Here is a 27,507-nt window from a genome sequence, read left to right as displayed (position 1 = left end):
AACATTAGTCTAATATAGAGGTTTTTTGCCTATGATGACAGAACTCCATATATTGAAAGCTGAATAGCTGTATCTAGGAGTCTGTTGAGGCTTTTTCCTCTTATAAACCATATGCAGTTATAAGGGATTTGCTATATAGATATGTGTTAGAGGGATCCCAATATACGCTCAGACAGAGAGAGTAGGTGTTTCTAAATATAATCAGAACTGGATTTTACTGTATAAAAAATATGAAAACTCTTTCATCTTCAACACTTCACATTCACCAGCAAGTGGAAAACTCTGGACACTTATTTGTCTTCAACATTAAGATATGAAACAAAAAAAGTGAGGAAAAACCAAGTGAGGATACCAAAAAACACTTTATTGTATTAAAAAACAACCCGACACGGCTGTGTTTCGGCCCTAAGTCCTGCTTCAGGGGTCTTGAACAATCTCGGATGGTAACTGAACATATGATATTTTAGAAGAGAGGAGGCTTTTTTTTTTTGGCATCGCTATTTCAAAATCAGTTGGTAACTGAATATATGATATTCTAGAAGAGAGGAGACCAAAGAAGTCTTCGTTTAAGTAAAATTTCACCAGTGTATGTCCATACACTTGATCATCCGAGATTGTTCAAGACCCCTGAGGCAGGCCTTAGGGCCGAAACACGGCCATGTCGGGTCATTTTTTAATACAATAAAGTGTTTTTTTGGTATCCTCACTTGGTTTTTCCTCACTTTTTTTGTTTCATATCTCACGGTATCGTGAGGGTTTTTACCTCCTTTTTTTTTTTGTTTGTTTTATTTTCTTCAACATTAAGAACATAATATTCATACTGAGTCGGACCAATGGTCCATTTAGCCCAGTATCCTGTTTCCATTTCCAACAGTGGCCATTCCAGGTCACAAGTACCTGGCAGAAATCCAATTAGTAGCAACATTCTATGCTACCAATCCCAGATTAAGCAGTGGCTTCCCTATGTTTGTCTCAATAGCAGACTATAGACTTTTCCTCCACAAACTTTTCTAAACCTTTTTTAACCCAGATACGCTAACCGCTATTACTACATCCTCCGCTAACTGCTATTACTACATCCTCCAGCAGCGAGTTCCAGAGCATAACTATTCATTGAGTGAAAAAATACTTCCTCCTATTTGTTTTGAAAGTATTTCCATATAATGTTTCTTCGTTTGTATACTTAATAGCTCAACTGTCCTTGACTTGGAGGCATTCCAGGGGTTATCTACTGACGTCTATTTAAGATTAGGCCTACATATTCAGCAGTTCAGCTTTAAGTAAATTTCAGCAGAATTATCTGTTTGAGTTAAGTGGATAAGTAATTTAATTAACTTTGTTTAGTGGTGATAAATCAGATTTATTGGCCTATGAGAGTCTTTAAAATTTTAACTTCTGCTGAGGTGACATTAGTAAATAATATTCTGATAACTGATGAGATCATTAGCAACCTACATATCTGTTTATAAATGCTTTTCTTTTAACACAGTGGTTCAGAAAAGTGCCATAGGGGACCCCCAGCTATTTGGGTTTTCAGGAAAATCACAATGATTACAGCTGGGATAGAATTCCATACATACATAGAGGCTGTACCTACTGATCTACCTCATATATATTTATTATGGATATTCTGAAAACTTAACTGGCTGGGGATCCCCCAGAACAGATTTGGGATCAGTTGTGTCAGCTTATGTGTGAGTGCCTTAAATGTGAAACAAAGCACTTTTTAAATGTCGGGGACTTTTTTTTTTAACATAATAAGAGTAAGTCTATAACAGCACATCTTGGATAAGAGTGTAAGCAGGCATCTATTTCAAGTTTTCTTTATAGAGTACTAGTGCAAGGGGCAGAAAATGTGTCTTAAATGTGCATGTGATCACTTTTATACCAGCCCAATGGCTGGTGTAGATGCTCACCCCTAAAGTTAAGAAATGGAAATTATCCCACAGACAAAATACCCTTATTTTGTCTGTGGGATATTTTCCACCATTTGTTATAAGTTTATGTATTCCTTTATCTTGGTTTTTGGTTTTTGAATTTATTATTCGTCCATAGAGTTAGCCAGAACATGCATAAATGATAGAATACTATAATTTACGCACATATTTGTGCGCTCCACCCAAACTTCCTATATGCATGCCCACTAGCAAAGTATGATGCATCAAAACATGACATATATTTCTTTGCTAGTCGGTATTTATTTATTGCATTTGTATCCCACATTTTCCCACCTCTTTGCAGGCTGTAAGATACCATTTATGTGTGTTTTGCAGCCTAAATCTAGGTGGTTCCTTATGGAATTATCTCCAATATGGTTAGCATGCATGCTAATTTTAACAAGCATTAAATCCATTGTCTTCATGCATAGAGTGTCTACCTACTTTCTGTTCTGTGTGCTAATCTAAGCAGCTTGCAGCATGATTTTTTAAAATTTGGCATGCTGACTGGATATGTAGGAATCGGCCAGAGAGGCTGCTTAGGTATGTTGTGGACAATCTGCTCCTGTGCTTCTGGCCAGACTCTGCAGTGCATCTTCTTGTGTGACTTAGAAATATGACTTATATTAATAATTATTGTTGATGTACTATGGGGTGGCTCTACCCTCAATTTTCTTTTACAATTGCCCCTCGATTTTAGCCCTGATTTGCATAGATTTATTACATTTATAGCCTGCCTGTCACCTAAGCGGGGATGATTTACTTTAACTTGTCTGTCTCTCACTGTTTCTCATCAGGTCTCTTCCTATGGAAGTAGAAGTTTTAGAGTCTATATACCTAGATGAACTTCACATCTCCAGAGGAAGAAGCAGGTAAAACAGGGTGTAAGACACTGTACTTGGGTTGTTTTATCTGTCATCCAGGAATATGTGTGAGCATATCTTAACATTGAATATGATGGCAGACAAACCTACCTAGTCTGCCTATTTTTCTTACTTTCTACTGTACTACCTGTTTTCTCTCTGTTCTCTGTCTCTTGTGTCCCCCTGTGCCTTCACGCTGGCGGTCTGGGAGGGGAGGGAGAGATGGAGAACCGACCGTACATGCGGGCGGGCAAGGGAAGGAGGGCAATTAATCACGATTAACATGCAGCCCTAGATTCTGTATATGGCACCAAACAATTTAAGCACTCAGTGCTATTCTATAAAGGATCCACACCCCTTATAGAATAGCAGCTAAGCACCTAAATGGTGCCTAATGTTCAAATCAGGTCCATTCTATAATAGTGTGTGTAAATTCTGGGAACGTCCCCCCAAAATGCCCTGGCTGTGCCACCTTTGAATTTAAGCACTATAGAGTTTCTGCACACATAGTTATAGAATAAGAAGTACATGTAAATCTCAAGGCCAGATTAACACCAATAATTGTTAGCCAGTTATTGGCGCTGATTGGCTCATCAATAAATTTGTGCGCAAATTGGCAATACGCGCTGATTTGCATGTGCAAATTTAGTCGCCGTATATAGAATCCAGGGATAAATGTAGTGGTGAGTCTGAGGCGTTTTTCCTTCCATATTAGTTTTCGTTTATAAAGCATTAGCTTGATTTGGAGTTTATTTAAGAGTACTACATATGAGCATTTATGAGGTTCGATTTTGTCAGTATGACATAGAGGTACTCTACTCCTTCGTGGTTTTTTGATACAGGAATAATTCTTAATTTCCCATGTTTTATTTCTGGATGAATTTTTTTTAATGGTGGCATTATTGCTGCCTTTTATGTGCAGTGTTGTGAAATCGGGCAATTCTACATACACGTGCTGATGCTGATACATGGATGTTCCAAAATTGCTGCTTCCACTTATATGTATCAGTTGCTGCATGATGCTGCTGTTTTTCAACACATATCCTTTCAAAATTGCTACTCCTGCTGTATTTGCCAGCAAAGTCACATGTTTCCTTATCAGCAACATATGAATGAACGGAGACAATATAGTAGGGCTGCTATGTCAGCTAATCATGCTAAATAAGTTCTCAAAAGGCACCAGAGAGCTAAGAAGTCTTTAGCCTATTTTATATATCAACTGTATAGATTTGGCAACAAAGCAGGGGCACTTTTAGTGAGGTTGGTCAAACATAAGGGTGGACTACATAGGGTCACTGCACTTCGGAATTCCTCGGGGCAATTAATACATAGTGATGTGGAAATTTTACAGAGTTTCAGGATTTTTATGCCAATTTATATGCTATTCCTCCTGACTTAGGACTTGAAAGTTCTATGTACTTGGAGGCTTTCAAACTTCTGAGGGTGGCAGAGAGGGAGAGCGACATGTTAAACGCTCTGATCTTGGGAGATGAAGTTATACTCGCAATTTCGCAATAAAAGCATGGCATCTGTTATGGATGGCTTATGGACAGAGTTTTATAAAATCTTGAAAGGGGAGATTGGATCCCCTCTTATGGCTGCTTTTAATGCCATGGTACAGGAGCATTTGCTACCAGATAGTCTTCTGATGTCTCAGATCTTGGCCTTAACTAAGCCGGATTGTGATTTGACTAAAGTAGAATCCTATAGGCCAATCTCATTGCTACCCATGGAGATGAAACTATTGGCCAGAATTATGGCTAATTGACTTTCACGGGTTTTGCCTAATATACTAGCTGAACCACAGGCTGGGTTTGTAAAAGTTTGCTATCCTGTTCGAAATCTTCAACGTATTTGAACATCATTAGAAGTAGTGGCTGGCAGAGATATCCCATCGCTCCTTGTTAGTTTTGATGCCAAGAATTGATAAGGTGCGATGGGATTTATTGTTTGCAACTGTTTAGTATAGAGCTGTTTGGTTTTGCAAATCAACCAGCTTTGTATATATAACATTCCCTTATTTATGATCTAGTAGGGCAATTTGCTAGCTTGTGTCTTCTTGGTCCTCTCACAGACCATAGACAGGCTTGCTTAGCCCTAGTAATGGACCATAAACTTTAACAAGTGACTGTTTGTTTGCTTCAAACAGGCTCTAAAACATAACACAGGGACATTTTCAATGAAGGACGAGTGATAAATATTTGATGGAAGGAGGTGTTTTTAATTACCCCTCTCTAGACCCCCGCAGGACCCTTGCCCACGGAGGTGGAGAGAGGGTTTCAGAAGGCTCATAATAAGTCTCTTAAATATGACCTCTGTTTTCTGGCTCCTAATTTCCAAGGACATCCTAGGGCATCTATTCTCCCACATGATGTACTAGAGTTTAAAAGATAGTCTATTTATGTGATATAAGGTGTGAAATGAAACAGAAATTAACACAGAGACTAGAGAATAGTGAGAGAGAATTTTACTTGTGTGTTTGTGAAACAGTTTAAAGAGAAGAGATTGAAACAGAGACCGAAACAGTTTAGTGAAAGAAATAGGCTTTTATTCTCACCCAAATCAGGACTTCAATTTGATACAGACATCAGACAGATTCTGGGTTCAACCGGCCAGAGCTTCGCCGTTGGAAGATTCGTTGGGGAAAAATGTTCCAACGATAGCTCTGATGCCCACTTCTTATATAGTATTTGGTCCCCATACAAATCTATGGAGAGGGATTTTTTTTATCTTAACCACAGGTCAGGTGTCCACCTGTTTCTTAATCTTTTTCCTATCTTGCAACTAACTCCTAATATGGCCAACTCCTAATATGGACTGTTCCTAATCTTGTGCAACCATCTCTTCTAAGATGAAGAGATCAGTTCCATATCTTGTGACTCTGGCTGCCATTTTAACTGCAACAGACTCCATGTTCTGAACCAAACTTTTTAGGATTTTAGCCATCAATTCCTTGATCTTGGCTTTTGCACTGCTTTTGAATGTCACACTAAATTCTAATAAGGCTTATCAAGCAGCCCTGCTTCTGCAGGTGCTCAGCAACAAGGCCATCATCAGATTTTTATGCCTAGTCAGTGCCTTTTAGCAGTTTAAGCTGTTTAAGGTATGTAAATTGACCCACCACTATTCCAGTGGATGGATCCCAAGCTGGGACACATATTAACTTGCAGGAAAAGCACGTCCTTGCGCAGCCAGTCATAGATTTTTAAACCTAGCTGGTATTTTTACAGCCTGAGTCCTAAAATCTGGCCTTCCACCCTTCCGGTGGGCATCCAGTGAGGGCCTCTTGCTGTACTATAATTATACAGAGGTTAATAAGGGCACATGATGAATATTTGAGAAAAATACCAAAGAAACAGAATTATGTGAAGGTGATCTTAGAGGTCAAAGTTGAAGAATACCAGATAAGAGAGAAAATATAAGGCATTAAGTGATTGGACAAAATAAAGCTTTGAGTATTCTGCCTAAGCACTTCTTGTACTACGTCAGAATCTGATAGCTTCCAAAGGAAACAGAGAGAGAGAGATTTTATTTTCCTTATACTGAAATTTGGACTGATATAAATAAGAATTCAATTTTCAGTAATACTGGGATAAAAGAAATTTTGTTGTAACCATTTATTTACTGTAATAAATTTTAGCATTATTATAAAAGAGAAAAACTGAACTCTAAAGTGTTTTTCCTTTGCCAGAAGGGCTTGCTTTTTTTCAGTCTCTTCTGTTCAGCTCCCCCCTTTTAGAGGCAAGAAGGGAATGCCCTATACATAACTTTAGAATCATATGATATTGGGGGAATTTTTCAGGAGGTGGTAAGTACCCACTATATGAACCCTTTGGTGGTACTCTTCTTTAACGATCTGTGCACGACGCCCTTGAAGATCTGTCGAGGTACGAGATAGGGGTGCTCATTATTGCCTCTTCTGTTTGTTCTGCCTCCCAATCCCTTGATCAGAGAAATACTTCAAACTCAGACATTAAGGGGTTGCAGCTGCGTAAGTTAGTTTTAAGATTGCTGCCTTTGCAGATGATTTACTTGTACATCTAGTTGATCCCCAGGCCTCTTTGAGGGCCTTTTTAGAGAGTTTTCAGGAATATGAGGACTTTTCGGGCCGTTGGTTAATCTTCTGAAATCTGAGGCATTGCCCACAGCTTCTTCATTGAGGGAGGGATGGGGGGGTGCCTTTCCTCTTCGCTGGGCAGGGATGCTTTTAAATATTTAGGCATTTATCTTGCCTCAGACATCACTAAGCTTTATACATATAATGTATCCAGTTGATTGAGGGATCAAGGGCAAGGTTTCAGCAGTGGCAACATTTACCACTTTCTTTGATGGGATGAGTTAGTGTGTACAAAATGTTGTTGTTTCCTACATGGCTATATATGATGCAGCTGCTCGCTTAAGCCTTTTAAAGAAAGACCTTCAGTTGTTGAATCGGTTATTGACACATTTTTTTATGGCAAGGTAGGAAACCTAAATTGCAATTACGATATCTGTATGGTAGGTGGTCATGGGGAGGGGGGGGGGTGTTATGACTACCGGATATAGGTAAATATAATCTAGCCTGTTTGCTTCGCCATCTCAGAAACTGGAGTTTTGAAGCTTCAGATTTTACTCTGCTTGATTAAGAACGAGAATATTTGGCACCTTGGTCTTTTTTTTTTTATTCTCCATACTCCTACCCAGTCGCTATCAAGATCATTTGTTAGAAGTATAATTGTGCACTCTTTATGGGTGGCATGTATTTGGAATCAGAATCCAAATATTTTGGATTTACTTCCCTTCTATGAGAATGTAGAATTCCCCCCGGGACTAAACTCGGCTGTTTTTGTGAGATGGGAAAAGGCAGGAGTGTCTTGTTTAGCCCAGATATTGACTGCAGAGGGAAAGCTAATGGCTTTTTCAGAATTGCTTCAAACTACTTGGATTCAGACTACAGATATATTTGCTTATTTTCAGTTAAGTTATCATATTGAGTCCCTTCCGAGGGAAGGGCTGGTAACTCATTATCGTAGATCTTCTCGTTTGTGGTTGGAGTCTCCGGCTGGTGAGCTTCTATCGGTTTTGGCCCTTCAAAAGTACATAGGTATGTATGTATTGCCATACTGTAACAAACCAAAGGTCCATCAAGCCCAGCATCCTGTTTCCAACAGTGGCCAATCCAGGTCACAAATACCTGGCAAGATCCCAAAAAAGTACAAAACATTTTATGCTACTTATCCCAGAAATAAGCAGTGAAATTTCCCCAAGTCCATTTTAATAATGGTCTATGGACTTTTCCTGTAGGAAACCATCCAAACCTTTTTTTAAACCCCGCTAAGCTACCGCCTTTGTCACATTCTCTGGCAGCGAATTCCAGAGCTTAATTACACGTTGAGTGAAGAAAAAGTTTCTCCGATTCGTTTTAAATTTACTACTTTGTAGGAGATCACGTGATGCTTGGCAAGAGAGAAGCTGTCGCCGGGCTGAGCTCCTGTCTCCCCTGATTGAATATTCACCCATACACCACTTTTATTTTTTATTTTTGTGGTAAACGAATAGTTTTGGGTTGCTTACCTGCTAGGGGAGTGCCGGGACAGATTGGATCTTCTTGCTGGCTGGGAATGGCGTCTAAACAGGCAAAGAAAGACGGGACTCGGAGTCACGTAGTGGAACCCAAGATGGCAGACAGAGAAAGTGCGAGCCCGAAATCTGTGGGCTCCGCATGGGCCGCGGAGGTCTCCATGATGTTAGAGGCCTCAGTGGATTTAAAATTGCAGAGGATTACAGACCAGCTGGTGGGAATCGATGAGAAACTAGGCATTATTCAGTCGGAATTTTCCCTCAATCAGCAGCATTTGTCTGATGTTGAGGATAAATTGCAGCAGCAGGAGGTATCACAACACGCAAGGTGGAACAATTGGAGGCCAAATTGGAAGATCTTGAGAATCGGGCACGGAGGAGTAACATACGGATGGTGGGGCTCCCTGAGACGGTAAAGGATTTGGAACTGCGTGAGGTTTTGGAAGGCTGGCTTCCTAAAGTACTAAAGTTACAGCTTTTGGCGGGCCCTTTGCATGTGGAGCGCGCCCATCAGTTGGGACCTGGAAAGACCAACGACCCGCGTCCTCGGGTGGTGATTTTCAAGGTATTAAACTTTGCTCATAAACAGGACATTTTTCATGCTATTCAGCAGACAGGTCCATTACAATATGAAAATTCTACGATTCGCTGTTTCCAGGACTTTTCTGCTGGGGTGTCCATATGGCGATGAGCATTCAGTTTGCAATTTGTTATTCTCCAGAAAGGTCCAGTTTGCTCTGCTATATCCTGCTCGATTAAAGATTTGGTACAAGGGGACATAAAAACGTTTTACTACTGCGGAAGAGGCCTTAAAGTTTGCGCGACAAGAAGTGGGCACTATGGAGCAGACATGACCTGCTGTGTTGAGGACAGTAATATGAAGATCAGTACTTGTCCATATGGGAATAATTTATATGAGATAAAATCTTGATATTTTGACATTATGTGGTAAGCTTGTGACATATGGAGGTTTTTTTTGTTTGTTTTTGAGTATGTGTGTGTAGCGGTAAGAACCTTCCAGCTGGGGTAGTGGAGGAAGATGCCCCAAAGTCAGCAAGACTGTGTTTGGTTATGGCAGTCAGCCTTGCTCAGATGAACTTATAAATATTTAGACACACTCATTACTGGAACTGGCTGAGAGTCATAAGGATGTGGACCTTCCGTGTAAGATGTTCATTCATGATGCCATCGTTTGGTGGATATTTGACCCAGCAGAAGAGGATGTTCTTCTCCTCCCGGTGGTGACAGCTGGTTGCTCAGTGGGAACAGAAGTAGCTATGTTGGAAGTGTAGCTTTTCTTTTCTCTTCTTTTCTTTACTTTGGACTGGGCTATGGGAGGTTTGTGTTCTCCCTATGGAGAAAGTACATGTATTTCACAATGTTCTAATGTATTAATATAGGGGATTACTTGGATTATATGGGGAATAATTTATGCATGAGATTCCTTTTTTTTTTTTTTTTGGCGTGTGGGTGCGGGGGAGGGAGCTCACGGGGTGTTACTTCACAGAAGATATGTGGGGATTTCTTAGGGGGTGGGGGGGGGGAAGGGGTTAGTTGGTTGCAGTTATGGGGGGGGGGGGGCGAGGTACCTTTGAGTTTGTTATGTGAAGATTGCTAGAGTGCCCTTTGAGGAGTCTAATGGGTGGGTAGAGGAAAGGAGGCTGGGGGGCGTTCCTCCTCGCTTTTTGAACAGAAATGTTTTATCCTGACAGTGTGTGATTTTTGGGTCTCTGGGATCACTTAAGATAATTTCTTGGAATGTAGGGAGGGTTTCCTCCCCTATAAAAAGAACCAAGGTGTTGTAGGCTTTGCAGAGACATAAAGCAGATATTGCTTTTATAGAAGAAACACATTTATCTTCAGGGGAACATGCTAAATTTAAAAGAGGGTGGGTTGGGTCTTTGGTAGAAGCCCCTGCAGTTGGTGAAAAAGAGGGAGTGATGATTTTCTGGAAAGGGTTACAAATCCTGACTAAGTCTACTGTGGTAGGACCTGAGGGAAGGTATATTTTAACCTCAGTGGAAGTAGCGGGTCGCCCCCCTAGTGCTCTGCAATGTATATGCCCCAAATGTTTTTGACAAAGTCTTCTTTCAATGGTTGATTGCAAAGTTGACCCCTTACATTGATGGGAATATAATCCTTGGGGGAGATTTCAATTTGGTGTTCGACCCTTCGATAGATAGGTCAGGCCCTGTTGCAGGGAGCTCCGGAGGAGGTTGTGGTGCCCTATCGCTGCTCTGCAATGCTTTAGATTTGGTAGATGTGTGGCGCGTTTTGCACTCTTTGGAAAGAGACTTTACTCATCTCTGTAGAGCTCATGCTTCTCAATCCCGTATAGATTATCTTTTTGTCTCGGGTCCCCTTTTTTCCTAGATCTCTTAGGTGGAAATTGGCCCTTATGTGGTGTTGGGATTTATTGAGGCGTTTAGTTCCAGTTATAGCTTGCAATGGATTGTGCGTCCCATTTTTTTTTTTAGTATTCTTTATTTGGTGTGTAAGGGATGCTTTTACATTAGCTGCCAGTGAGACGCACCGTGGTTTCGTCTTGGGATTTGGGGGGAGGGGGAGAGAGGGAGTTGATAATAGCTTGCTGGGAATTGGATGTGTTTTTATGTTGGGTGTGTTCCTTGGGGCTTGGTCTTGAACTTGTTTCTGGTTGAGGATTGTGTGTAGATGAGTAGCACTATTTTCTCTTCTGGGAACTGGTATATGTTAAATAGTAAGGGGTGGGGGGAAGGGGGGGTTAAATGGTTAAAATTTGATGACAGATGTTATTCTTGCATGGTCTTCATCTTTGTGCAAATGTTTATTTTGACTTGTCGTCAATAAAAAATGTTGAAACTAAATTTACCACTTTGTAGCTTCATTGCATGCCCCCTAGTCCTAGCAGATTAGTACAGAAAAGTGCCCCTATAGACTATACAGCTATTCTCACTAATTGGAAGAATTAGTTTTGGTACTTGCTTTGGACATGAGGGCAATTGCTGCAGTTCCATCCATGTCACATTCAGCTGATTTACGGGAATGCCAATTTCACATCATTCTTAGGGTATACTAGTAAGAAATGCCCCCCTGTCCTCCCTCCCTCCCTCCCGAGTTGCAGACACCCCCTCCGTGCCTCCGTTCCGAGTTGCACACCTCTCCTCTTCGTCCCTTTGTCCCTCAGTAACGTGGTTGCGAGGGCCGCCCCGCCATCAACGTCATCGCGTTTTGATGCGAGGGCCGCCCCGCCCTCAACATCATCGCGTTTTGACGCGAGGGCGGAGGTACAGTGACTGGAGCCTGCAGGCCAAACCGGATATCTCGGGCGCCTCAAGTTTCCGGCTTGAGGCTTCAAAGTGCCTTTTATATATATAGATTTTATATATATAGATGTTACTTGTCTCCAGGTTTATTATATGAGAATGGCAACTATGGTTGCATGTAATAAATGCCAGGAGGGTGAGACCACCTTTTTGGTATGGAGTTACCCATCTATTTTTCTTTTCTGGAAACAGCTTTTTGGTTTCCTAACATGAGTAGTGGGACAGCCAATTACCTGCTCTCCTTTGGGAGCTCTTTTGGATCAGTGTGGATCCTTTCATGTTGAAGGATCAGGAAAATAAATGCCTGTTGATTCGTAAAGCACGTCTCATTGGCAAGAAATGTATATTTCTGCATTAGGTGGGACAGGCTGTACCTGCATAATTTGCTGCTGCTGGAACTGCTAATCGCATGAAGAAAACTGTTTCTCTCGGTGTGAATGGACTATATTCAAGTGCTACATCCCATAGCATGTAATTCTGTTTTGAATAAATTACATTTGACATAATTTAGGATTATACTTGTAACTGGTATTTATGCTTGTGTGCTGTTTGGGGATATAAGAACACAATCCCCTGACAGTATGTTTATTGCAATATAGGTGGGGGGGAGGGGGTAAGACTTAAAAGTTGGATGATAAAATGTAACATTTGAATTTCCAACGTTTGTAATGTTGGTTGCTGTATTTTGTCTCTGGATTATTACTGTTGGATGTGGCTCTTTTGCATTGTCATTAATAAAAATGTTGAAACATTATGTTAAAAATCTGAAACTATTTAAAGTTCAATCGTATATATTTTTATTATTTTGTTTAATTTTCTTACATTTGTACCCCGCGCTTTCCCACTCATAGCAGGTTCAATGCGGCTTACATATTATGTACAGGTACTTATTTGTACCTGTAGAAACCCAGTTTATGGTGGTTCTTCTTTTAACAAGTCTGTCAAATTTTCTCTTGTAATTACCTTTGAGGTGTCCATTTGGAGATTGTCAAAATTGATCCAGTAAATGATAAGTTTTCCCCTCCTTCTCTATTTTTAACTGAATATGGGTATCCAGGGAGAAGGCAGAATTTCTTTTTGTTAGTGTTGACCTCTTCCTTTTTTCTTTCCCAGACTAGAACCCTGGGAAATCAGCATTACCCTGTACCCGGCGACTGCAGATGACCAAGAAAGCCAGTATGTGAGGTTCTCTCTCCTGCTGACTGTGCCTCTCCAGGTATACTATGTATCCCCCTCACATTTGTAGTTAGACTTTGTTCTTTCACGCCATATGAATTATTTATCCACATATACCATAATATCCTTAACAGTATTTTTGTACACTTAGCAGTATTGTCAGAATTATTATAATAATTAAGTCTGAAGTAGAATATGTTTTCAGTTTCGGTGTCTAATTTGCATAAAGTCTTCCAGAATGGGCCGGGAAGGTATGGGAGTAATTTTCAACTGGGCAAGATGTTATACACAGGGAGTTGGGCTTGGTAAGTGAGAGAATGTATTAGGTACCATCTAAATATTTTTAAAAATCTTTCCGTTATACTCCTTTTGAATTAGAAATTATTGATAACATTGGTGTGAAATTTCTCTGTCAAATGGGATGAATAAGAACATAAGGGTTGCCATACTGGGTCAGACCAAGGGTTCACCTAGCCCATTAACCTGTTTCCAACAGTGGCCACTCCAAGTCACAAGTACCTGGCAGAGTTCCAAAATGTAGAAAGATTCCATGCTACTTAACCTCAGGGATAAGCTATGACTTTCCTTAGGTCTACTTTAATACAGTGGGGGAAATAAGTATTTGATCCCTTGCTGATTTTGTAAGTTTGCCCACTGACAAAGACATGAGCAGCCCATAATTGAAGGGTAGGTTATTGGTAACAGTGAGAGATAGCACATTTAAATCCGGAAAATCACATTGTGGAAAGTATATGAATTTATTTGCATTCTGCAGAGGGAAATAAGTATTTGATCCCTCTGGCAAACAAGACCTAATACTTGGTGGCAAAACCCTTGTTGGCAAGCACAGCGGTCAGACGTCTTCTGTAGTTGATGATGAGGTTTGCACACATGTCAGGAGGAATTTTGGTCCACTCCTCTTTGCAGATCATCTCTAAATCATTAAGAGTTCTGGGCTGTCGCTTGGCAACTCGCAGCTTCAGCTCCCTCCATAAGTTTTCAATGGGATTAAGGTCTGGTGACTGGCTAGGCCACTCCATGACCCTAATGTGCTTCTTCCTGAGCCACTCCTTTGTTGCCTTGGCTGTATGTTTTGGGTCATTGTCGTGCTGGAAGACCCAGCCACGACCCATTTTTAAGGCCCTGGCGGAGGGAAGGAGGTTGTCACTCAGAATTGTACGGTACATGGCCCCATCCATTCTCCCATTGATGCGGTGAAGTAGTCCTGTGCCCTTAGCAGAGAAACACCCCCAAAACATAACATTTCCACCTCCATGCTTGACAGTGGGGACGGTGTTCTTTGGGTCATAGGCAGCATTTCTCTTCCTCCAAACACGGCGAGTTGAGTTCATGCCAAAGAGCTCAATTTTTGTCTCATCTGACTACAGCACCTTCTCCCAATCACTCTCGGCATCATCCAGGTGTTCACTGGCAAACTTCAGACGGGCCGTCACATGTGCCTTCCGGAGCAGGGGGACCTTGCGGGCACTGCAGGATTGCAATCCGTTATGTCGTAATGTGTTACCAATGGTTTTCGTGGTGACAGTGGTCCCAGCTGCCTTGAGATCATTGACAAGTTCCCCCCTTGTAGTTGTAGGCTGATTTCTAACCTTCCTCATGATCAAGGATACCCCACGAGGTGAGATTTTGCGTGGAGCCCCAGATCTTTGTCGATTGACAGTCATTTTGTACTTCTTCCATTTTCTTACTATGGCACCAACAGTTGTCTCCTTCTCGCCCAGCGTCTTACTGATGGTTTTGTAGCCCATTCCAGCCTTGTGCAGGTGTATGATCTTGTCCCTGACATCCTTAGACAGCTCCTTGCTCTTGGCCATTTTGTAGAGGTTAGAGTCTGACTGATTCACTGAGTCTGTGGACAGGTGTCTTTCATACAGGTGACCATTGCCGACAGCTGTCTGTCATGCAGGTAACGAGTTGATTTGGAGCATCTACCTGGTCTGTAGGGGCCAGATCTCTTACTGGTTGGTGGGGGATCAAATACTTATTTCCCTCTGCAGAATGCAAATAAATTCATATACTTTCCACAATGTGATTTTCCGGATTTAATTTGTGATGTGCTATCTCTCACTGTTACCAATAACCTACCCTTCAATTATGGGCTGCTCATGTCTTTGTCAGTGGGCAAACTTACAAAATCAGCAAGGGATCAAATACTTATTTCCCCCACTGTAAGAGTTTATGGACTTTTCCTCCAGGAACTTTTCCAAACATTTTTTTAAACCCAGTACATTAACTGTTTTTACCACTTGCTCCAGGACTGAGTTCCAGAGCTTAACTATATACTGAGTGAAAAAATATATTCTACGAGGACAAGCAGGCTGCTTGTTCTCACGATTGGGTTGTCGTCCGTGACGACCCAGGAGACCGGCAAATCCCTAAGCAAACAAAAAAACCTTCCAGAACGCACAGACGCACGGGCAGAGCAAACCACGCATGCGCGGACGGCTTTCTGCTCGCGGCGTGAGCATGCCCTCCTCAGTTCTTTTTCATCCACGTCTGGAGTGACACGGTATTCCGCTGTGTTGGTTTTTGGCCCAGGAGACTTTTTCTAGCGTTACCGCTTCCCTTTTTTTTCTTTCTCCGTGTTTGTGTTTTCAAAAATTTAAAAAACAAAAAAGAACAATTTTCCCTTTATTTCTTTAGTTTTTTTTTTCATTTTAAAGTTTGTTTCCTTCTTTTTTCGTCGCAGCCACCTTTTAGGTTGCTCAGCCGGGTTTTATTTTCCTTTTTTTGTGCCTTTTTAATTGGCACAATCTAGTCCTTTAATTTCGCAGCCACCGTTTTTCCATCCATGTCATCAAGGACACCCAGCAGCTTCAAACGTTGTACTCGGTGCAACCGGACCATCTCGGGTACTGACCCCCACATGTGGTGTCTCCAGTGCCTTGGGCCCGATCATTTGCCAGCTGCTTGTAAGCTGTGTTCTTTAATGAAAAAACGTACCCAAGTGTCTCGGGAGGCTCAACGTGAAAAACGTTTTGCGGATCGGTCCGGTCCTTCGGCATCAGTACTGAGTTTGGCGGCGTCGACTTTGAGAGCGCAGATAATGGCTGCCGAACGACCATATCACGCTGGGAGCAGCAATATCTAGTGGGTCTGCACCCGTCTCGAGGCCTGCTATGCAGGCCCCCCGGGATCGACCTTCGTCGGACAGGGCCCCGAGGAGGCGTGAGGATTCCATATCCTCCTCTTCGGTACCGAGGAGTCTTGATGATGAGTGTCGAGTGAAGCCTAAGAAGCACCGTCATCGATCTCCTTCCATGCGCATTACCGAGAGCTCCGGGGAGCCGAGGGATTCAGCACCTGAGAAGCGTTGGCGCCGAGAGGACCGCTCACCCTCTATTCAGGAGGTGCCAATGTGTCTGTTTTCTGGCAGCCTGGTACCGGCTCTCGAGGCCCCTCAGATTCCGACACCTGCACCGGCCCCCCAGCCTTTTCCAATGGAAGCTCTCGACGAGCGCATCAGGGCCCTTCTTCGAGAGCTTCTGGAGGGATTGCTGCGCCAGTCTACTTCGGTGCCAGGGGTGCTTGCGCCTTCTGCACCAACTGTTGAAGTGGCATCTGGTCCTTTGCCTGTGGTGGGGTACCCGTCCTCGTTGTCGCTTGTGGCATCAGCGTCGGCTGCCACCCGGGTCGACTCTCCTTCAACGTCGGCGGAGGAAGCTTCACCGCAGTCCAGGCAGGAGTTGACTTCTCGGCATCCCCCTTGAGGCCGTCGCTCCTCGACGTCGAGACAGGCTCGGGTTCGGGCTGCTCTTAGAGAGCTTTTGTCTGACACCAATGATGAGTGCTCGCAGGAGGAAGAGGAAGATCCCAGATACTTTTCTGAAGATGAGTCCTATGGGGTCCCCTCATCCTACTCCACCAATTGATAGAAGGATGTCTTCGCCTGAGAGTCTTTCTTTTTCCTCCTTTGTTCGGGAAATGTCTAAGGATATTCCCTTCCCTACGGAGGTTGTGGATGAGTCCAGGGCTGAGATGCTTGAGGTCTTCGATTATCCTTCTCCACCCACAGAGGTTGCAACGGCTCTCTTGCATAACACAGTCAGGGAAGTTCTTATGCGAAACTGGTCGTTCCCTCTATCTAATCCAGTGGTCCCCAGAAAAGCTGAGTCCCAGTACAGAGTCCATGGAGAGCCGGTAATGGTGAAGTCTCAACTACCTCACGATTCCATGGGGTGGATTCTGCTCTCAGAAGAGCCAAGAGTACTAGGGACTATGCCTCGGCGCCCCCAGGCAGAGAGTCTAGGACCTTGGATTCTTTTGGGAGAAAGATGTATCAGGCCACTATGCTCGCAGCCAAGATTCAAACATACCAGCTGTACACGAGCATCCACTTGTGGAACTCGGTGAGGCAACTGTACAGTTTAGTTGAAGCACTTCCTCCGGAGCTCGCCGAACCTTTCCACCAGGTGGTCAGGCAGCAGAAGGCGTGTCGAAAATTCCTGGCCAGGGGTACTTACAACACTTTTGATGTGGCATCCCGAGTAGCTGCTCAAGGTATAGTGTTGCGCAGACTCTCATGGCTGCGCGGCTCTGACCTGGATCATAAGACCCAGCAGCGGATGTTCCTTGCCGGGGGGATAACCTTTTTGGCAAAAAAGTAGAGGATATGGTTGATCAGATCAAGAAGCACCATGATGCTATGGATTCTCTCTCCCACCGGCGTCTTCTACCACCTTCTCATCTAGGAGGTTTTTTGGAGGGAAGAGGAGTGCTTCTTATTCCTACAATAGGCGTAGGTCAACTACTGCTTCTCAGCAGCCTGTCCAGGCGCAGTCCCAGCGCGCTCGTTCCCATCAACGGAGTGCACCTAAGACCCCTGCGGCTCCCCAGCAAAAGCAAGGGACAGGCTTTTGACTGGCTCCAGTGCAGCATAGCCTCGGAAAAAGTGTTCTGTGCCGGATGGACTTGCCGGTCAGAGGGAGGTTGATATTTTTTTCACCAAAGGTGGCCTCCTCATAACCTCCAAAACGGTGGGTTTCTTCAAATAGCTCCGGTTAGGATACACCCTCAATCTGATATCCAAACCTCCAAATTGCCCACCGGGAGCTCATTCTTACATCTCCCAGCACAGGCAGGTACTTGCAGAGGAACTCACCACCCTTCTAAAGGCCAATGAGGTTGAACCCGTTCCACCAGGGGAAGAAGGGCTGGGATTCTATTCCAGGTACTTCCTTGTGCAAAAGAAAACAGGGGGATGCGTCCCATCCTAGACCTGAGGACCCTGAACAATTTCATAGTCTGAGAAAAGTTTAGGATGGTTTCCCTGGGCACCCTTCTTCTCATGATTCAGGAAAATGATTGGCTATGCTCTCTGGACTTAAAGGACGCCTATACTCACATCTCAATACTCCCAGCTCACAGAAAGTATCTTCAATTTCGGTTGGGAACTCAGCACTTTCAGTACTATGTACTGCTCTTTGGCCTCGCATCTTTGCCCAGGGTTTTTCACAAAGTGCCTGGCTGTTGTCGCAGCATCGCTACGCAGGACTGGGAGTGCATGTGTTCTCTTATCTCGACCATTGGCTGGTGAAGAGCACCTCGGACGCAGGTGCTCTACAGTCCATACGGATGACCATTCGGGTGCTAAAACTTGGAGCTCTTTTGGACACACGGACGTCTCGAGCTTATCTTCCCCAGGCAAGGGCAGGCAATCTCTTGGCCCTCGTGTCCATGGCTCGAGCATCTCAACAGATCACAGCTCGGCAGATGTTGAGACTATTAGGACACATGGCTTCCACAGTTCATGTAATTCCCATGGCACGCCTACATATGAGATAAGCTCAATGGACCCTAACTTCTCAGTGATTCCAGGCCACAGGGGATTTAGAGGATGTCATCCATCTCTCCACCGATTTTTGCAGTTCCCTTCAGTGGTGGAACAATCGATTCAATTTGACCTTGGGACATCCAATCCAAATTCCTCAGCCACAAAAAGTGCTGACCACAGATGCATCCCTCCTGGCGTGGGGAGCTCATGTAAATGGACTTCACACTCAGGGAGCTTGGTCCTTCGGGAGAAGGATTTTCAGATCAACTTCCTGGAATTACGAGCGATCTGGAACGCTCTCAAGGCTTTCAGAGGTCGGTTGTCCAATCAAATCATTCTAATTCATACAGACAATCAGGTTGCTATGTTTTAGACCAACAAGCAGGGGGGCACCGGATCTCACCCTCTGTGTCAGGAAGCCGTCAGGATGTGGCTTTGGGCTCACTGACAAGGCATGTTTCTCCAGGCCACGTATCTGGCAGGTGTAACAACAGTCTGGCCGACAGACTGAGCAGGATAATTGAGCCTCACGAGTGGTCTCTGAATATGTGCATAGTCCGCAAGATCTTCCGAGCATGGGGCACCCCCTCGGTGGATCTTTTTGCCACTCAGATCAATCACAAGGTCCCTCAATTCTGTTCCAGACTTCAGACCCATGACAGACTAGTGTCAGATGCCTTTCTCCTACATTGGGGGACAGGCCTTCTGTATGCATATCCTCCCATACCTCTAGTAGGGAAGACTTGGCTGAAACTCAAGCAAGACCGGGCAACAATGATCCTGATTGCACCCTTCTGGCCTCGTCAGATCTGGTTTCCTCAACTTTTGAAGTTGTCCTCCGAAGAACCGTGGAGATTGGAGTGTTTTCCGACCCTCATTTCTCAGAACGAGGGGTCGCTTTGGCATCCCAACCTCCAGTCTCTGGCTCTCACGGCCTGGATGTTGAGAGCTTAGAGGTTGACTCCTTGGGTCTTTCAGAGGGTATCTCCCAGGTCTTGCTTGCTTCCAGGAAAGATTCCATGAAAAAGTGTTATTCTTTCAAATGGAAGAGGGTTTGCCGTCTGGTGTGACAGCAAGGCCTTAGATCCTTTATCTTGTCCTACACGGACCCTGCTTGAATACCTTCTACACTTATTAGAGTCTGGTCTCAAGACCAACTCCGTAAGAGTTCACCTTAGTGCAATTAGTGCTTATCATCAATGTGTAGAGGGTAAGCCTATCTCTGGACAGCCTTTAGTTGTTCGCTTCATGAGAGGTTTGCTTTTGTCAAAGCCCCCCAGTCAAACCTCCACCAGTGTCATGGGATCTCAGCGTCGTTCTCACCCAACTAATGAAAGCTCTTTTTGAGCCACTAAATTCCTGCCATCTGAAGTACTTGACCTGGAAGGTCATTTTCTTGGTGGCTGTTACTTCAGCTCGTAGGGCAGTGAGCTTCAGGCCTTGGTAGTACATGCACCTTATATCAAATTTCATCACAACAGAGTAGTTCTCCGCACGCACCCTAAGTTCTTTCCAAAGGTGGTGTCTGAGTTCCATCTGAACCAGTCAATTGTCTTGCCAACATTTTTTCCCCATCCTCATACCCGCCCTGGTGAAGACAGGTTGCACACCTTAGACTGTAAGAGAGCATTGGCCTTTTACGTGGAGTGGACAAAGCCCTATAGACAGTCTGCCCAGCTGTTTGTTTCTTTTAATCCCAACTGGATGGGAGTTGCCATCGGAAAACGCACCATCTTCAATTGGCTAGCAGATTGCATTTCCTTCACTGGGCTGACTTTAGAGGACCAAGTCACGGCTCATATTGTTAGAGCCATGGCTGTGTCAGTTGCTCACTTAAAGTCAGCCTCCATTGAGGAGATTTGCAAAGCTGCAACGTGGTCATCAGTCCACACATTCACATCTCACCACTGCCTTCAGCAGGATACCCAATGTGACAGTCGGTTTGGGCCAGTCGGTGCTGCAGAATCTGTTCGGGGTTTAGAATCCAACTCCACTCTCCTAGGCCCATTTCTGTTTGTTCCAGGCTGCACTCTCACTTAGGTGTGTTTCTTTTCATGTCAATCTGTTATATCCTCGCCGTTGCGAGGCCCTATTGTCCAGTGTTTATTGTTTTGAGTGTGCTTGCGGGCTAGGGATACCTCATGTGTAAGAATATTGAACCTGCTTGTCCACGGAGAAAATGAAGATACATACCTGTAGCAGGGATTCTCCGAGGACATCAGGCTCAATATTCTTACAACCCTCCCTCCTCCCCTTTGGATTTGTTCCTCTTATGTATATTTTGCTTTTTACTAACTGAAGGGACACGCTCGCGTTGCGGGCGGGTAGCTGCTTACGCATGCGCAGTGCGTCTTGCCCCGTGCGGCGTCACTTTCTGGAAAGTTCTAACTTTTTGATTAGTTCTGGTCTCCTGGGCCGTCGCGGACGACGACCCCCCCATGCGTAAGAATATTGAGCCTGCTGTCGTTGGAGAATACCTGCTACTGGTATGTATCTTCATTTTACTGGTCAGATAGAGGGTGACTAGATTCTGGAACTGTTCTGTATGGTCACAACATAGAGGGCTAATACCCCAACCCTGTTGGCATTGCATGCTGTTTGATGCATCCTCTCTCCACCCAGGCAGCGGCCTTTAGAGTTCAGAAAGAGAGAGGTAAGGCTGGAGCAGAGAACAAAGCAGAGAACTGTTATCTCTGATTCAGCCCTTTCCCTTCTGTCATTTCCCAGGGACTAATGCTGAGAAGAAAAGGTGTTTGTACTAAGTAGCCTAAGAACTAGCAGAAAAATCCTGCCTAGACAGAGAGTTGATGAAAGATTCTTCTCCAAGTGATTTATTTAGTTTAGTTATTAGATTTGTTACTCTACTTTAGGTTTATTTATTTTTTTGTTTGTTGCATTTGTATCCCACATTTTCCCACCTATTTGCAGGCCCAATGTGGCGTACATTGTTCCGTCATGGCGATCGCCATTTCCGGAGTGAGAGATACAAGTGATATTACATTAGAGATCATGATTGGCATGGTAGATAACAGACAAGTATCAAGAGTATAAAGAATTGATATTCGGAATTAGGGAATAGGGTATTAATATGTTGAAGTTCATTCATAGTATAGCAGTCTTTGGTAGTCTAGTATAGAAGGTTGGGTTTTAACTTGTTCAGACTTGAGTTTCGTTGGCTGGTGGTTAGGTTTTATCGTTGTGGTATGCCTTTTTGAACAGGTTGGTCTTCAGTAATCTTCGAAAATTGGTTATGTCACTGATTGTTCTCACGGCAAGTGGTAAGGCATTCCAGAGCTGTGTACTTATGTAGGGGTAGGGGAAGCTGGATGCATGTGTTAGTTTATATTTTAGGCTTTTGCAGCTAGGATAGTGGAGGTTCAGGAATGTGCGCGCTGAACTTATAGTGTTCCTGGGTGGTAAGTCTTTGAGGTCTGACGTGTAGACTGGGGTATCTCCGTAAATGATTTTATGAACCAAAGTGCAGATTTTGAACGTGATATGTTCTTTTAGTGGGAGCCAGTGTAATTTTTCTCTTAGGGGTCTGGCACTTTCGTATTTGTTTTTCCAAATATGAGTCTGCTGCTGTGTTTTGGGCTGTTTGGAGCTTCTTAATGATTTGTTCTTTGCATCCGGCATATATTGAGTTGCAGTAATCTAGGTGACTTAACACCATTGATTGTACCAGGTTGCAAAATATTCCCTTGGGAAATAAGGTTTTACTCTTTGAGTTTCTGTTCCACATTGCTTGGAACATTTTCTTTGTGGTATTTTTTGCATGACTTTCTAGTGTGAGATTTCGGTCATAGTGACTCTGAGTATTTTCAGGCTGTCTGAGACAGGGAGTGTGTATTTTGGGATGTTTAGAGTGGTGGGTTTGTTCGTGTTGTGGTGTGATGAGAGGATGAGGCATTGTGTTTTTTCCGCGTTTAGTTTAGTTGACATGTGTCCGCCCAAGAGTCATGATTTGGAAGCTGTGATTAATTTCATTAGTGATTTCTTTTAGGTCTTTTTTGAATGGGATGTAGATCGTGATGTCATCTGCGTAGATGTATGGATTTAGGCCTTGGTTGGATAATGACTTGGCCAGAGGTATCATCATTAGGTTGAAAATGGTCGGTGAGAGCGGTGATCCTTGGGGTACTCCGCATTCTGGTTTCCATGGTGCTGATGTCTTTGAATTGGATATTACTTGGTATGTTCTTGCGGTTAGGAAGCCTTTGAACCAGCTAAGAACATTTCCTCCAATGCCGAAGTACTCTAGGATGTTTAATAGTATTTTATGGCTCACCATGTCGAATGCGCTGGACGTGTCAAATTGTAGGAGAAGTACTCTGTTGCCAGTCGCAATTGCTTGTTTGAATTTGGTTAGAAGAGTGATTAATACTGTTTCAGTACTGTGGTTGGATCGAAAGCCTGATTGGGATTCATGGAGTATTGAGAATCTGTTTAAGTAGTCGGTAAGCTGTTTAGTAGCCATACTTTCCGTTAGTTTAGTTGTCAGGGGGATAGATGCTACTGGGCAGTAGTTGGTTAGGTCGCTTGTTTTTTTCTTTGCATCCTTAGGTATTGGGGTTAGTAGAATGTTTCCTTTATCCTTTGGGAAGAGTCCGCGTTGCAACATATGATTCTGGTGTGTCGTGAGGTCTGTTATGAACCGTTGAGGGGCGGATTTTATTAGTTTATTGGGACATATGTCCAGTTTACAGTGGGACTTGGCGAACCTGTTAATCGCTTGAGAGATAGTTTCGTCGGTAATTATGACGGTTTGTCCAAATTCGGTCTGCTGGATATTCGTCGAGTGTTGGGTCCAGATAATTAATGAATTGTACGTGATCGGTGGTGTTGAGTGGTAGAGTAAGTCATAGCTTTATAATTTTCTCATTAAAGTATTTAGCGAGGTTGTCAGCTGATGGAGTTTCTGTGTTGGTTGTTGTGACGGGTGTGGTATGTAGTAATTTGTTGACAAGTTGGAAGAGTTTATGCGTGTCTTTGTAGTTGGTCCTATTTTATTTATTTATTTGCATTTGTATCCCACATTTTCCCACCTCTTTGCAGGCTCAATGTGGTAGTTTTGTATAGTATGATCTTTTGGTTCGTCTAATTGCATATTTGTATTTTCTTTGTGTTAGTTTCCATGCGTGAGTGTAAGGTCATCTTTCTTTTATTCCGTGCTCGTTCAAGCCTCCTTACTTGGTTTTTTGTTTTTAAGTTCTTCATTGAACCATGTTATTGGGTTGTGTCTTCGTAAGGTTCTAGTTTGTAGTGGTGCTATGTTGTCTAGTATACTTCTGCACCTGTTGCCCATTCGAGGAGATAGAGATTCAACTCTGTATGTGCTGTCCATTCGTTTCTTATAGATTTGTTGCCAGAATGTTTCAGGGTCAATTTGGCCTCTCGTGGTATAGGTTGAGAGTTCTTGGTTCCGGTGTGGGGCTTTGAGGTTTGCAACTCAAATGAGATACAATAAATTAAACCAATTTAAATAGGCAAATTATTACTGATTTACTAAGTGAAACATATAGTTAATCTGACAATTCTTGTTAACTTGATTAAACAACCAGATCTTTGGGTATTTTCCCACAAAACTCTATTAAGTCTTCAGCACAAATGTTCATTGGGTCTGAATTACAGTTTTGATCCACAATTGGAAAAGGCTAGTGACATATGTTTCTCCAACTTGACAATCTAATAAGGCTGAATGTGTTTGCAGCCCTGCAGCAAAGAGTGCAATGTCCAGGAGGAGCATTTTGCACCAACCAAATTATACACCTAAATACAAAGGGCCCAGGTCTAACTTAAATCTGATTCTTTTTGATACAGAAATCTATAAAACTTCTTTGCTACAGGATAAATGTGATCTCTCCATCCCACACCTGTTAACAACTTTGCAGCCAACTATCATGTCAAACAGTGACTCAGCTGCTGGTTTCTCAAGGTTTGAGGATAAACTTCTCAATCAACCTCAAAGCCATCACAGCAATTCCAGATTGTTGAAACTTTTAATAGATACCCAAGCAGGAAAGGCCTTTCTCTTTGATCAGAGAGTAGACTTTGATAAAGATTGCCGGGAATCTCACAAACAGAATAAGTTCATCAGCTTGCTGCCTCATTGTTTATTTATTTATATTTGTAGATCAGCTATTTCCATGCAAAAACCTGAGGTGTACAAAGAGATATGAATATAAAATCAGCATAACTAAACAAAATTAAAAGCTTCCTCTGCCTAATTCTATAACAGGGTATCTAAATTTAAGTGCCATTTGCACACTTAAATTGTATAGAATACTGGCACTTATGCAGGTGAATGTACACTTACCTGCATAAGTGCTAACAGGGTATTCAGTGGTATTCTATAATGTACACACATAAATGCAAGAAGGCATTCACTAGGGACAGCATGGGTGGGGTATAAGCAGGCTGACATTTCACATGAAACTCAGAATACTGTAAGTTGTACATGCCAGTGTCACATTTAGATGTTCCTATTTATGCCAGCCATAGATCTGGCATGAATGAGCATGCCTAAATGTAGGTGTTTCCAGTGTGGGTTTATGTTAGTATTCTATAACAAATTGGAGTGCCCAGATGTCGTCATAGAATAGGTGCTCCCACGCATCATTGGGGTGCCTAAAAGGGAGGACCAGTTAAAATTGCCTAACATACACCTAAACACAATTAGCTTTAAATTTAACATTACAAAACCAAACAACTTTATTATCCTAAAAACATGAACATCTTCAAAACCCTCTCAATATTTTTCCAAATGCTGATACAAATAGCTAGGCTTTCATTTTTTCCAAAATATCCCATAATTCAGCTAAGGCAGTGGCTCACAAGCTGTCTGGGGGCCTCCTATATTCAGTCAGGTTTTCAGGATATCCACAATGAATATTTTTATTTATTTATTTAATACATTATACCCCACATTTTCCCGCTAGTTGCAGGCTCAATGTGGCTACATAAACTGTATGAAGGCTACAGTAAAGAAAAGTATAATCAAACAGTATTAAAGTAAGATAATGAACATGTAGATAACTTTTTGAACAGCAATATGTAGATGAAGATAATAATAATTAGTGTCTATGAGTCTTGTTAAATCAGAAGTAAACAGATTATGTTGAACCTGGAGAATAAGCCTACTGAACAAGATGGACTTCAATAGTTTTCTGAAAATTCAGGTAATTCTGAGTGGATTTAACTGATTTGGGTAAAGCATTCCACAGTTGTGTGCCCATGAAAGTGAAGTTGGAGGCATAAGTAGATTGTACTTAAGTCCACTACAGTCTGGGTAGTGTAAATTTAGATAGGATCGTGAGAGACTGAATCTGTTTCTGAGTGGTAAGTCAACCAATTCAAGCATGTAATCTGGAACTTCCCCATAAATGATCCTGTGAATCTAGGTGCATACCTTGAAGGCAACTCGTTCTCTAATGGGAAGCCAATGCAGTTTTTCGCGCAGGGGCTTGGCAGATTCTTATTTAGATTTTCCAAAGATCAGTCTAGCCGCAGTGTTCTGAGCAGTCTGAAGTTTCTTGAGCAATTGCTCTTTGCAGCCTGCATAAATGCCGTTACAATAGTCCAATTGGCTTAGTACCATTGATTGTATCATATTGCGAAAAACATCACGAAGAAAGTACGGTTTTATTCATTTGAGTCTCCACATAGAGTAAAACATTTTCTTTGTGGTGTGATTTATTTGGGTTTCCAGGGTAAGGTGCCGATCAATTGTGACCCCTAGAAGTTTTAAACTGTCTGAGATGGGTAGGGAAAGGTTGGGAGCATTTAAAGTAGAAGGATTATATTTATTATACTGAGACAATAGGATGAGGCAGTGAGTCTTTTCAGTATTCATTTTCAGGTGAAATAAATTTGCCCATTTGTCCATTGTACTCAGACCTAATCTAATAAGATTGATAATTTCATCCAAGTCCTGTTTGAAAGGTATACTGTAACATCATCTGTGTATATAATTGGATTTAGACCTAGTTTGGATAGGACATTGGCCAATGAGATCATTATTATGTTGAATAATGTAGGGGAAAGAGGCGACTTTAGAGGGACTCTACAAGCTGCATTCCAAGAGGAGGATAGAATTGAATTCATTTTCACCCGATAAGATCTGAATGAAAGAAAGTCCTTAAACCAATTAAGTACATTTCCACCTATCCCAAAATAATCCAGATGATGTAGTAAGATATCGTGATTGACCATATCGAATGCGCTGGACAAGTCGAATTGGAGGAGAAGTATACTTTTGCCACCAGCTATATGTTGTTTGAACTTGAATATCAGGGTAACCAAAACTGTTTCAGTAAAGGGATCGAAATCCAGATTGTGAATCATGTAATATGGAAAACTTGTCCAAATATTCCGTGAGTTGTTTAGTTACCATACTTTCCATTAATATTTATGAGAGATATAAGCATGCACTACCTCCACTAGATGCAAATGTCTCATGAGTATTCATTGAGGATATCCTGGAAACCTGAGTGGATAGGGAGTCCCTGGGACAGGTTTGGGAACTTCTAAGCAAAGTCCACAATGCTATAGAAGCGAATTCCACAGTAAAGGACCAGCAACTGAAAAAGCAGCAGCAGCACAAGTTTTTGCTAGCCTCGCAGCCCTCATTGGAGGGACTTGTAACATATTAGTTCCAATAGAATGAAGCACCCATATGGCTTCTCAACAAACAAGTACCTCCCACAGATGGGTTGGTCCTTCACCAAATAAAATTCAAAAATCATATTGTTACTCAGAAAAATGGCAGCCACAGTTTGTGACCTCATATATGAGGAGAGACTTGCTGACCTGAACATGTATACCCTGGAGGAAAGGAGAAACACGGGTGATATGATACAGACGTTCAAATATTT

General features: G+C 42.7%; 1 protein-coding gene across 2 annotated transcripts in view; it reads left to right on the top strand.

Annotated features, from left to right (window-relative positions):
• Positions 1 to 27,507, top strand: part of RNF25 (ring finger protein 25) — a 111,087-nt gene that overhangs the window by 23,006 nt on the left and 60,574 nt on the right. For both annotated transcript variants that reach the window (XM_030208995.1, XM_030208996.1), the window contains exons 2-3: positions 2,735 to 2,809; positions 12,778 to 12,880. In XM_030208995.1, the coding sequence (XP_030064855.1) occupies positions 2,735 to 2,809; positions 12,778 to 12,880 (178 nt within the window). The remainder of the gene's footprint in view (positions 1 to 2,734; positions 2,810 to 12,777; positions 12,881 to 27,507) is intronic.

The sequence above is a fragment of the Microcaecilia unicolor genome, chromosome 7, assembly GCF_901765095.1.
Source record: "Microcaecilia unicolor chromosome 7, aMicUni1.1, whole genome shotgun sequence".
NCBI classification, from domain to species: Eukaryota; Metazoa; Chordata; class Amphibia; order Gymnophiona; family Siphonopidae; genus Microcaecilia; species Microcaecilia unicolor.
The sequence above is the reverse complement of the archived record's forward strand: the minus strand, read 5'-3'. Positions and strand labels throughout refer to the sequence as shown.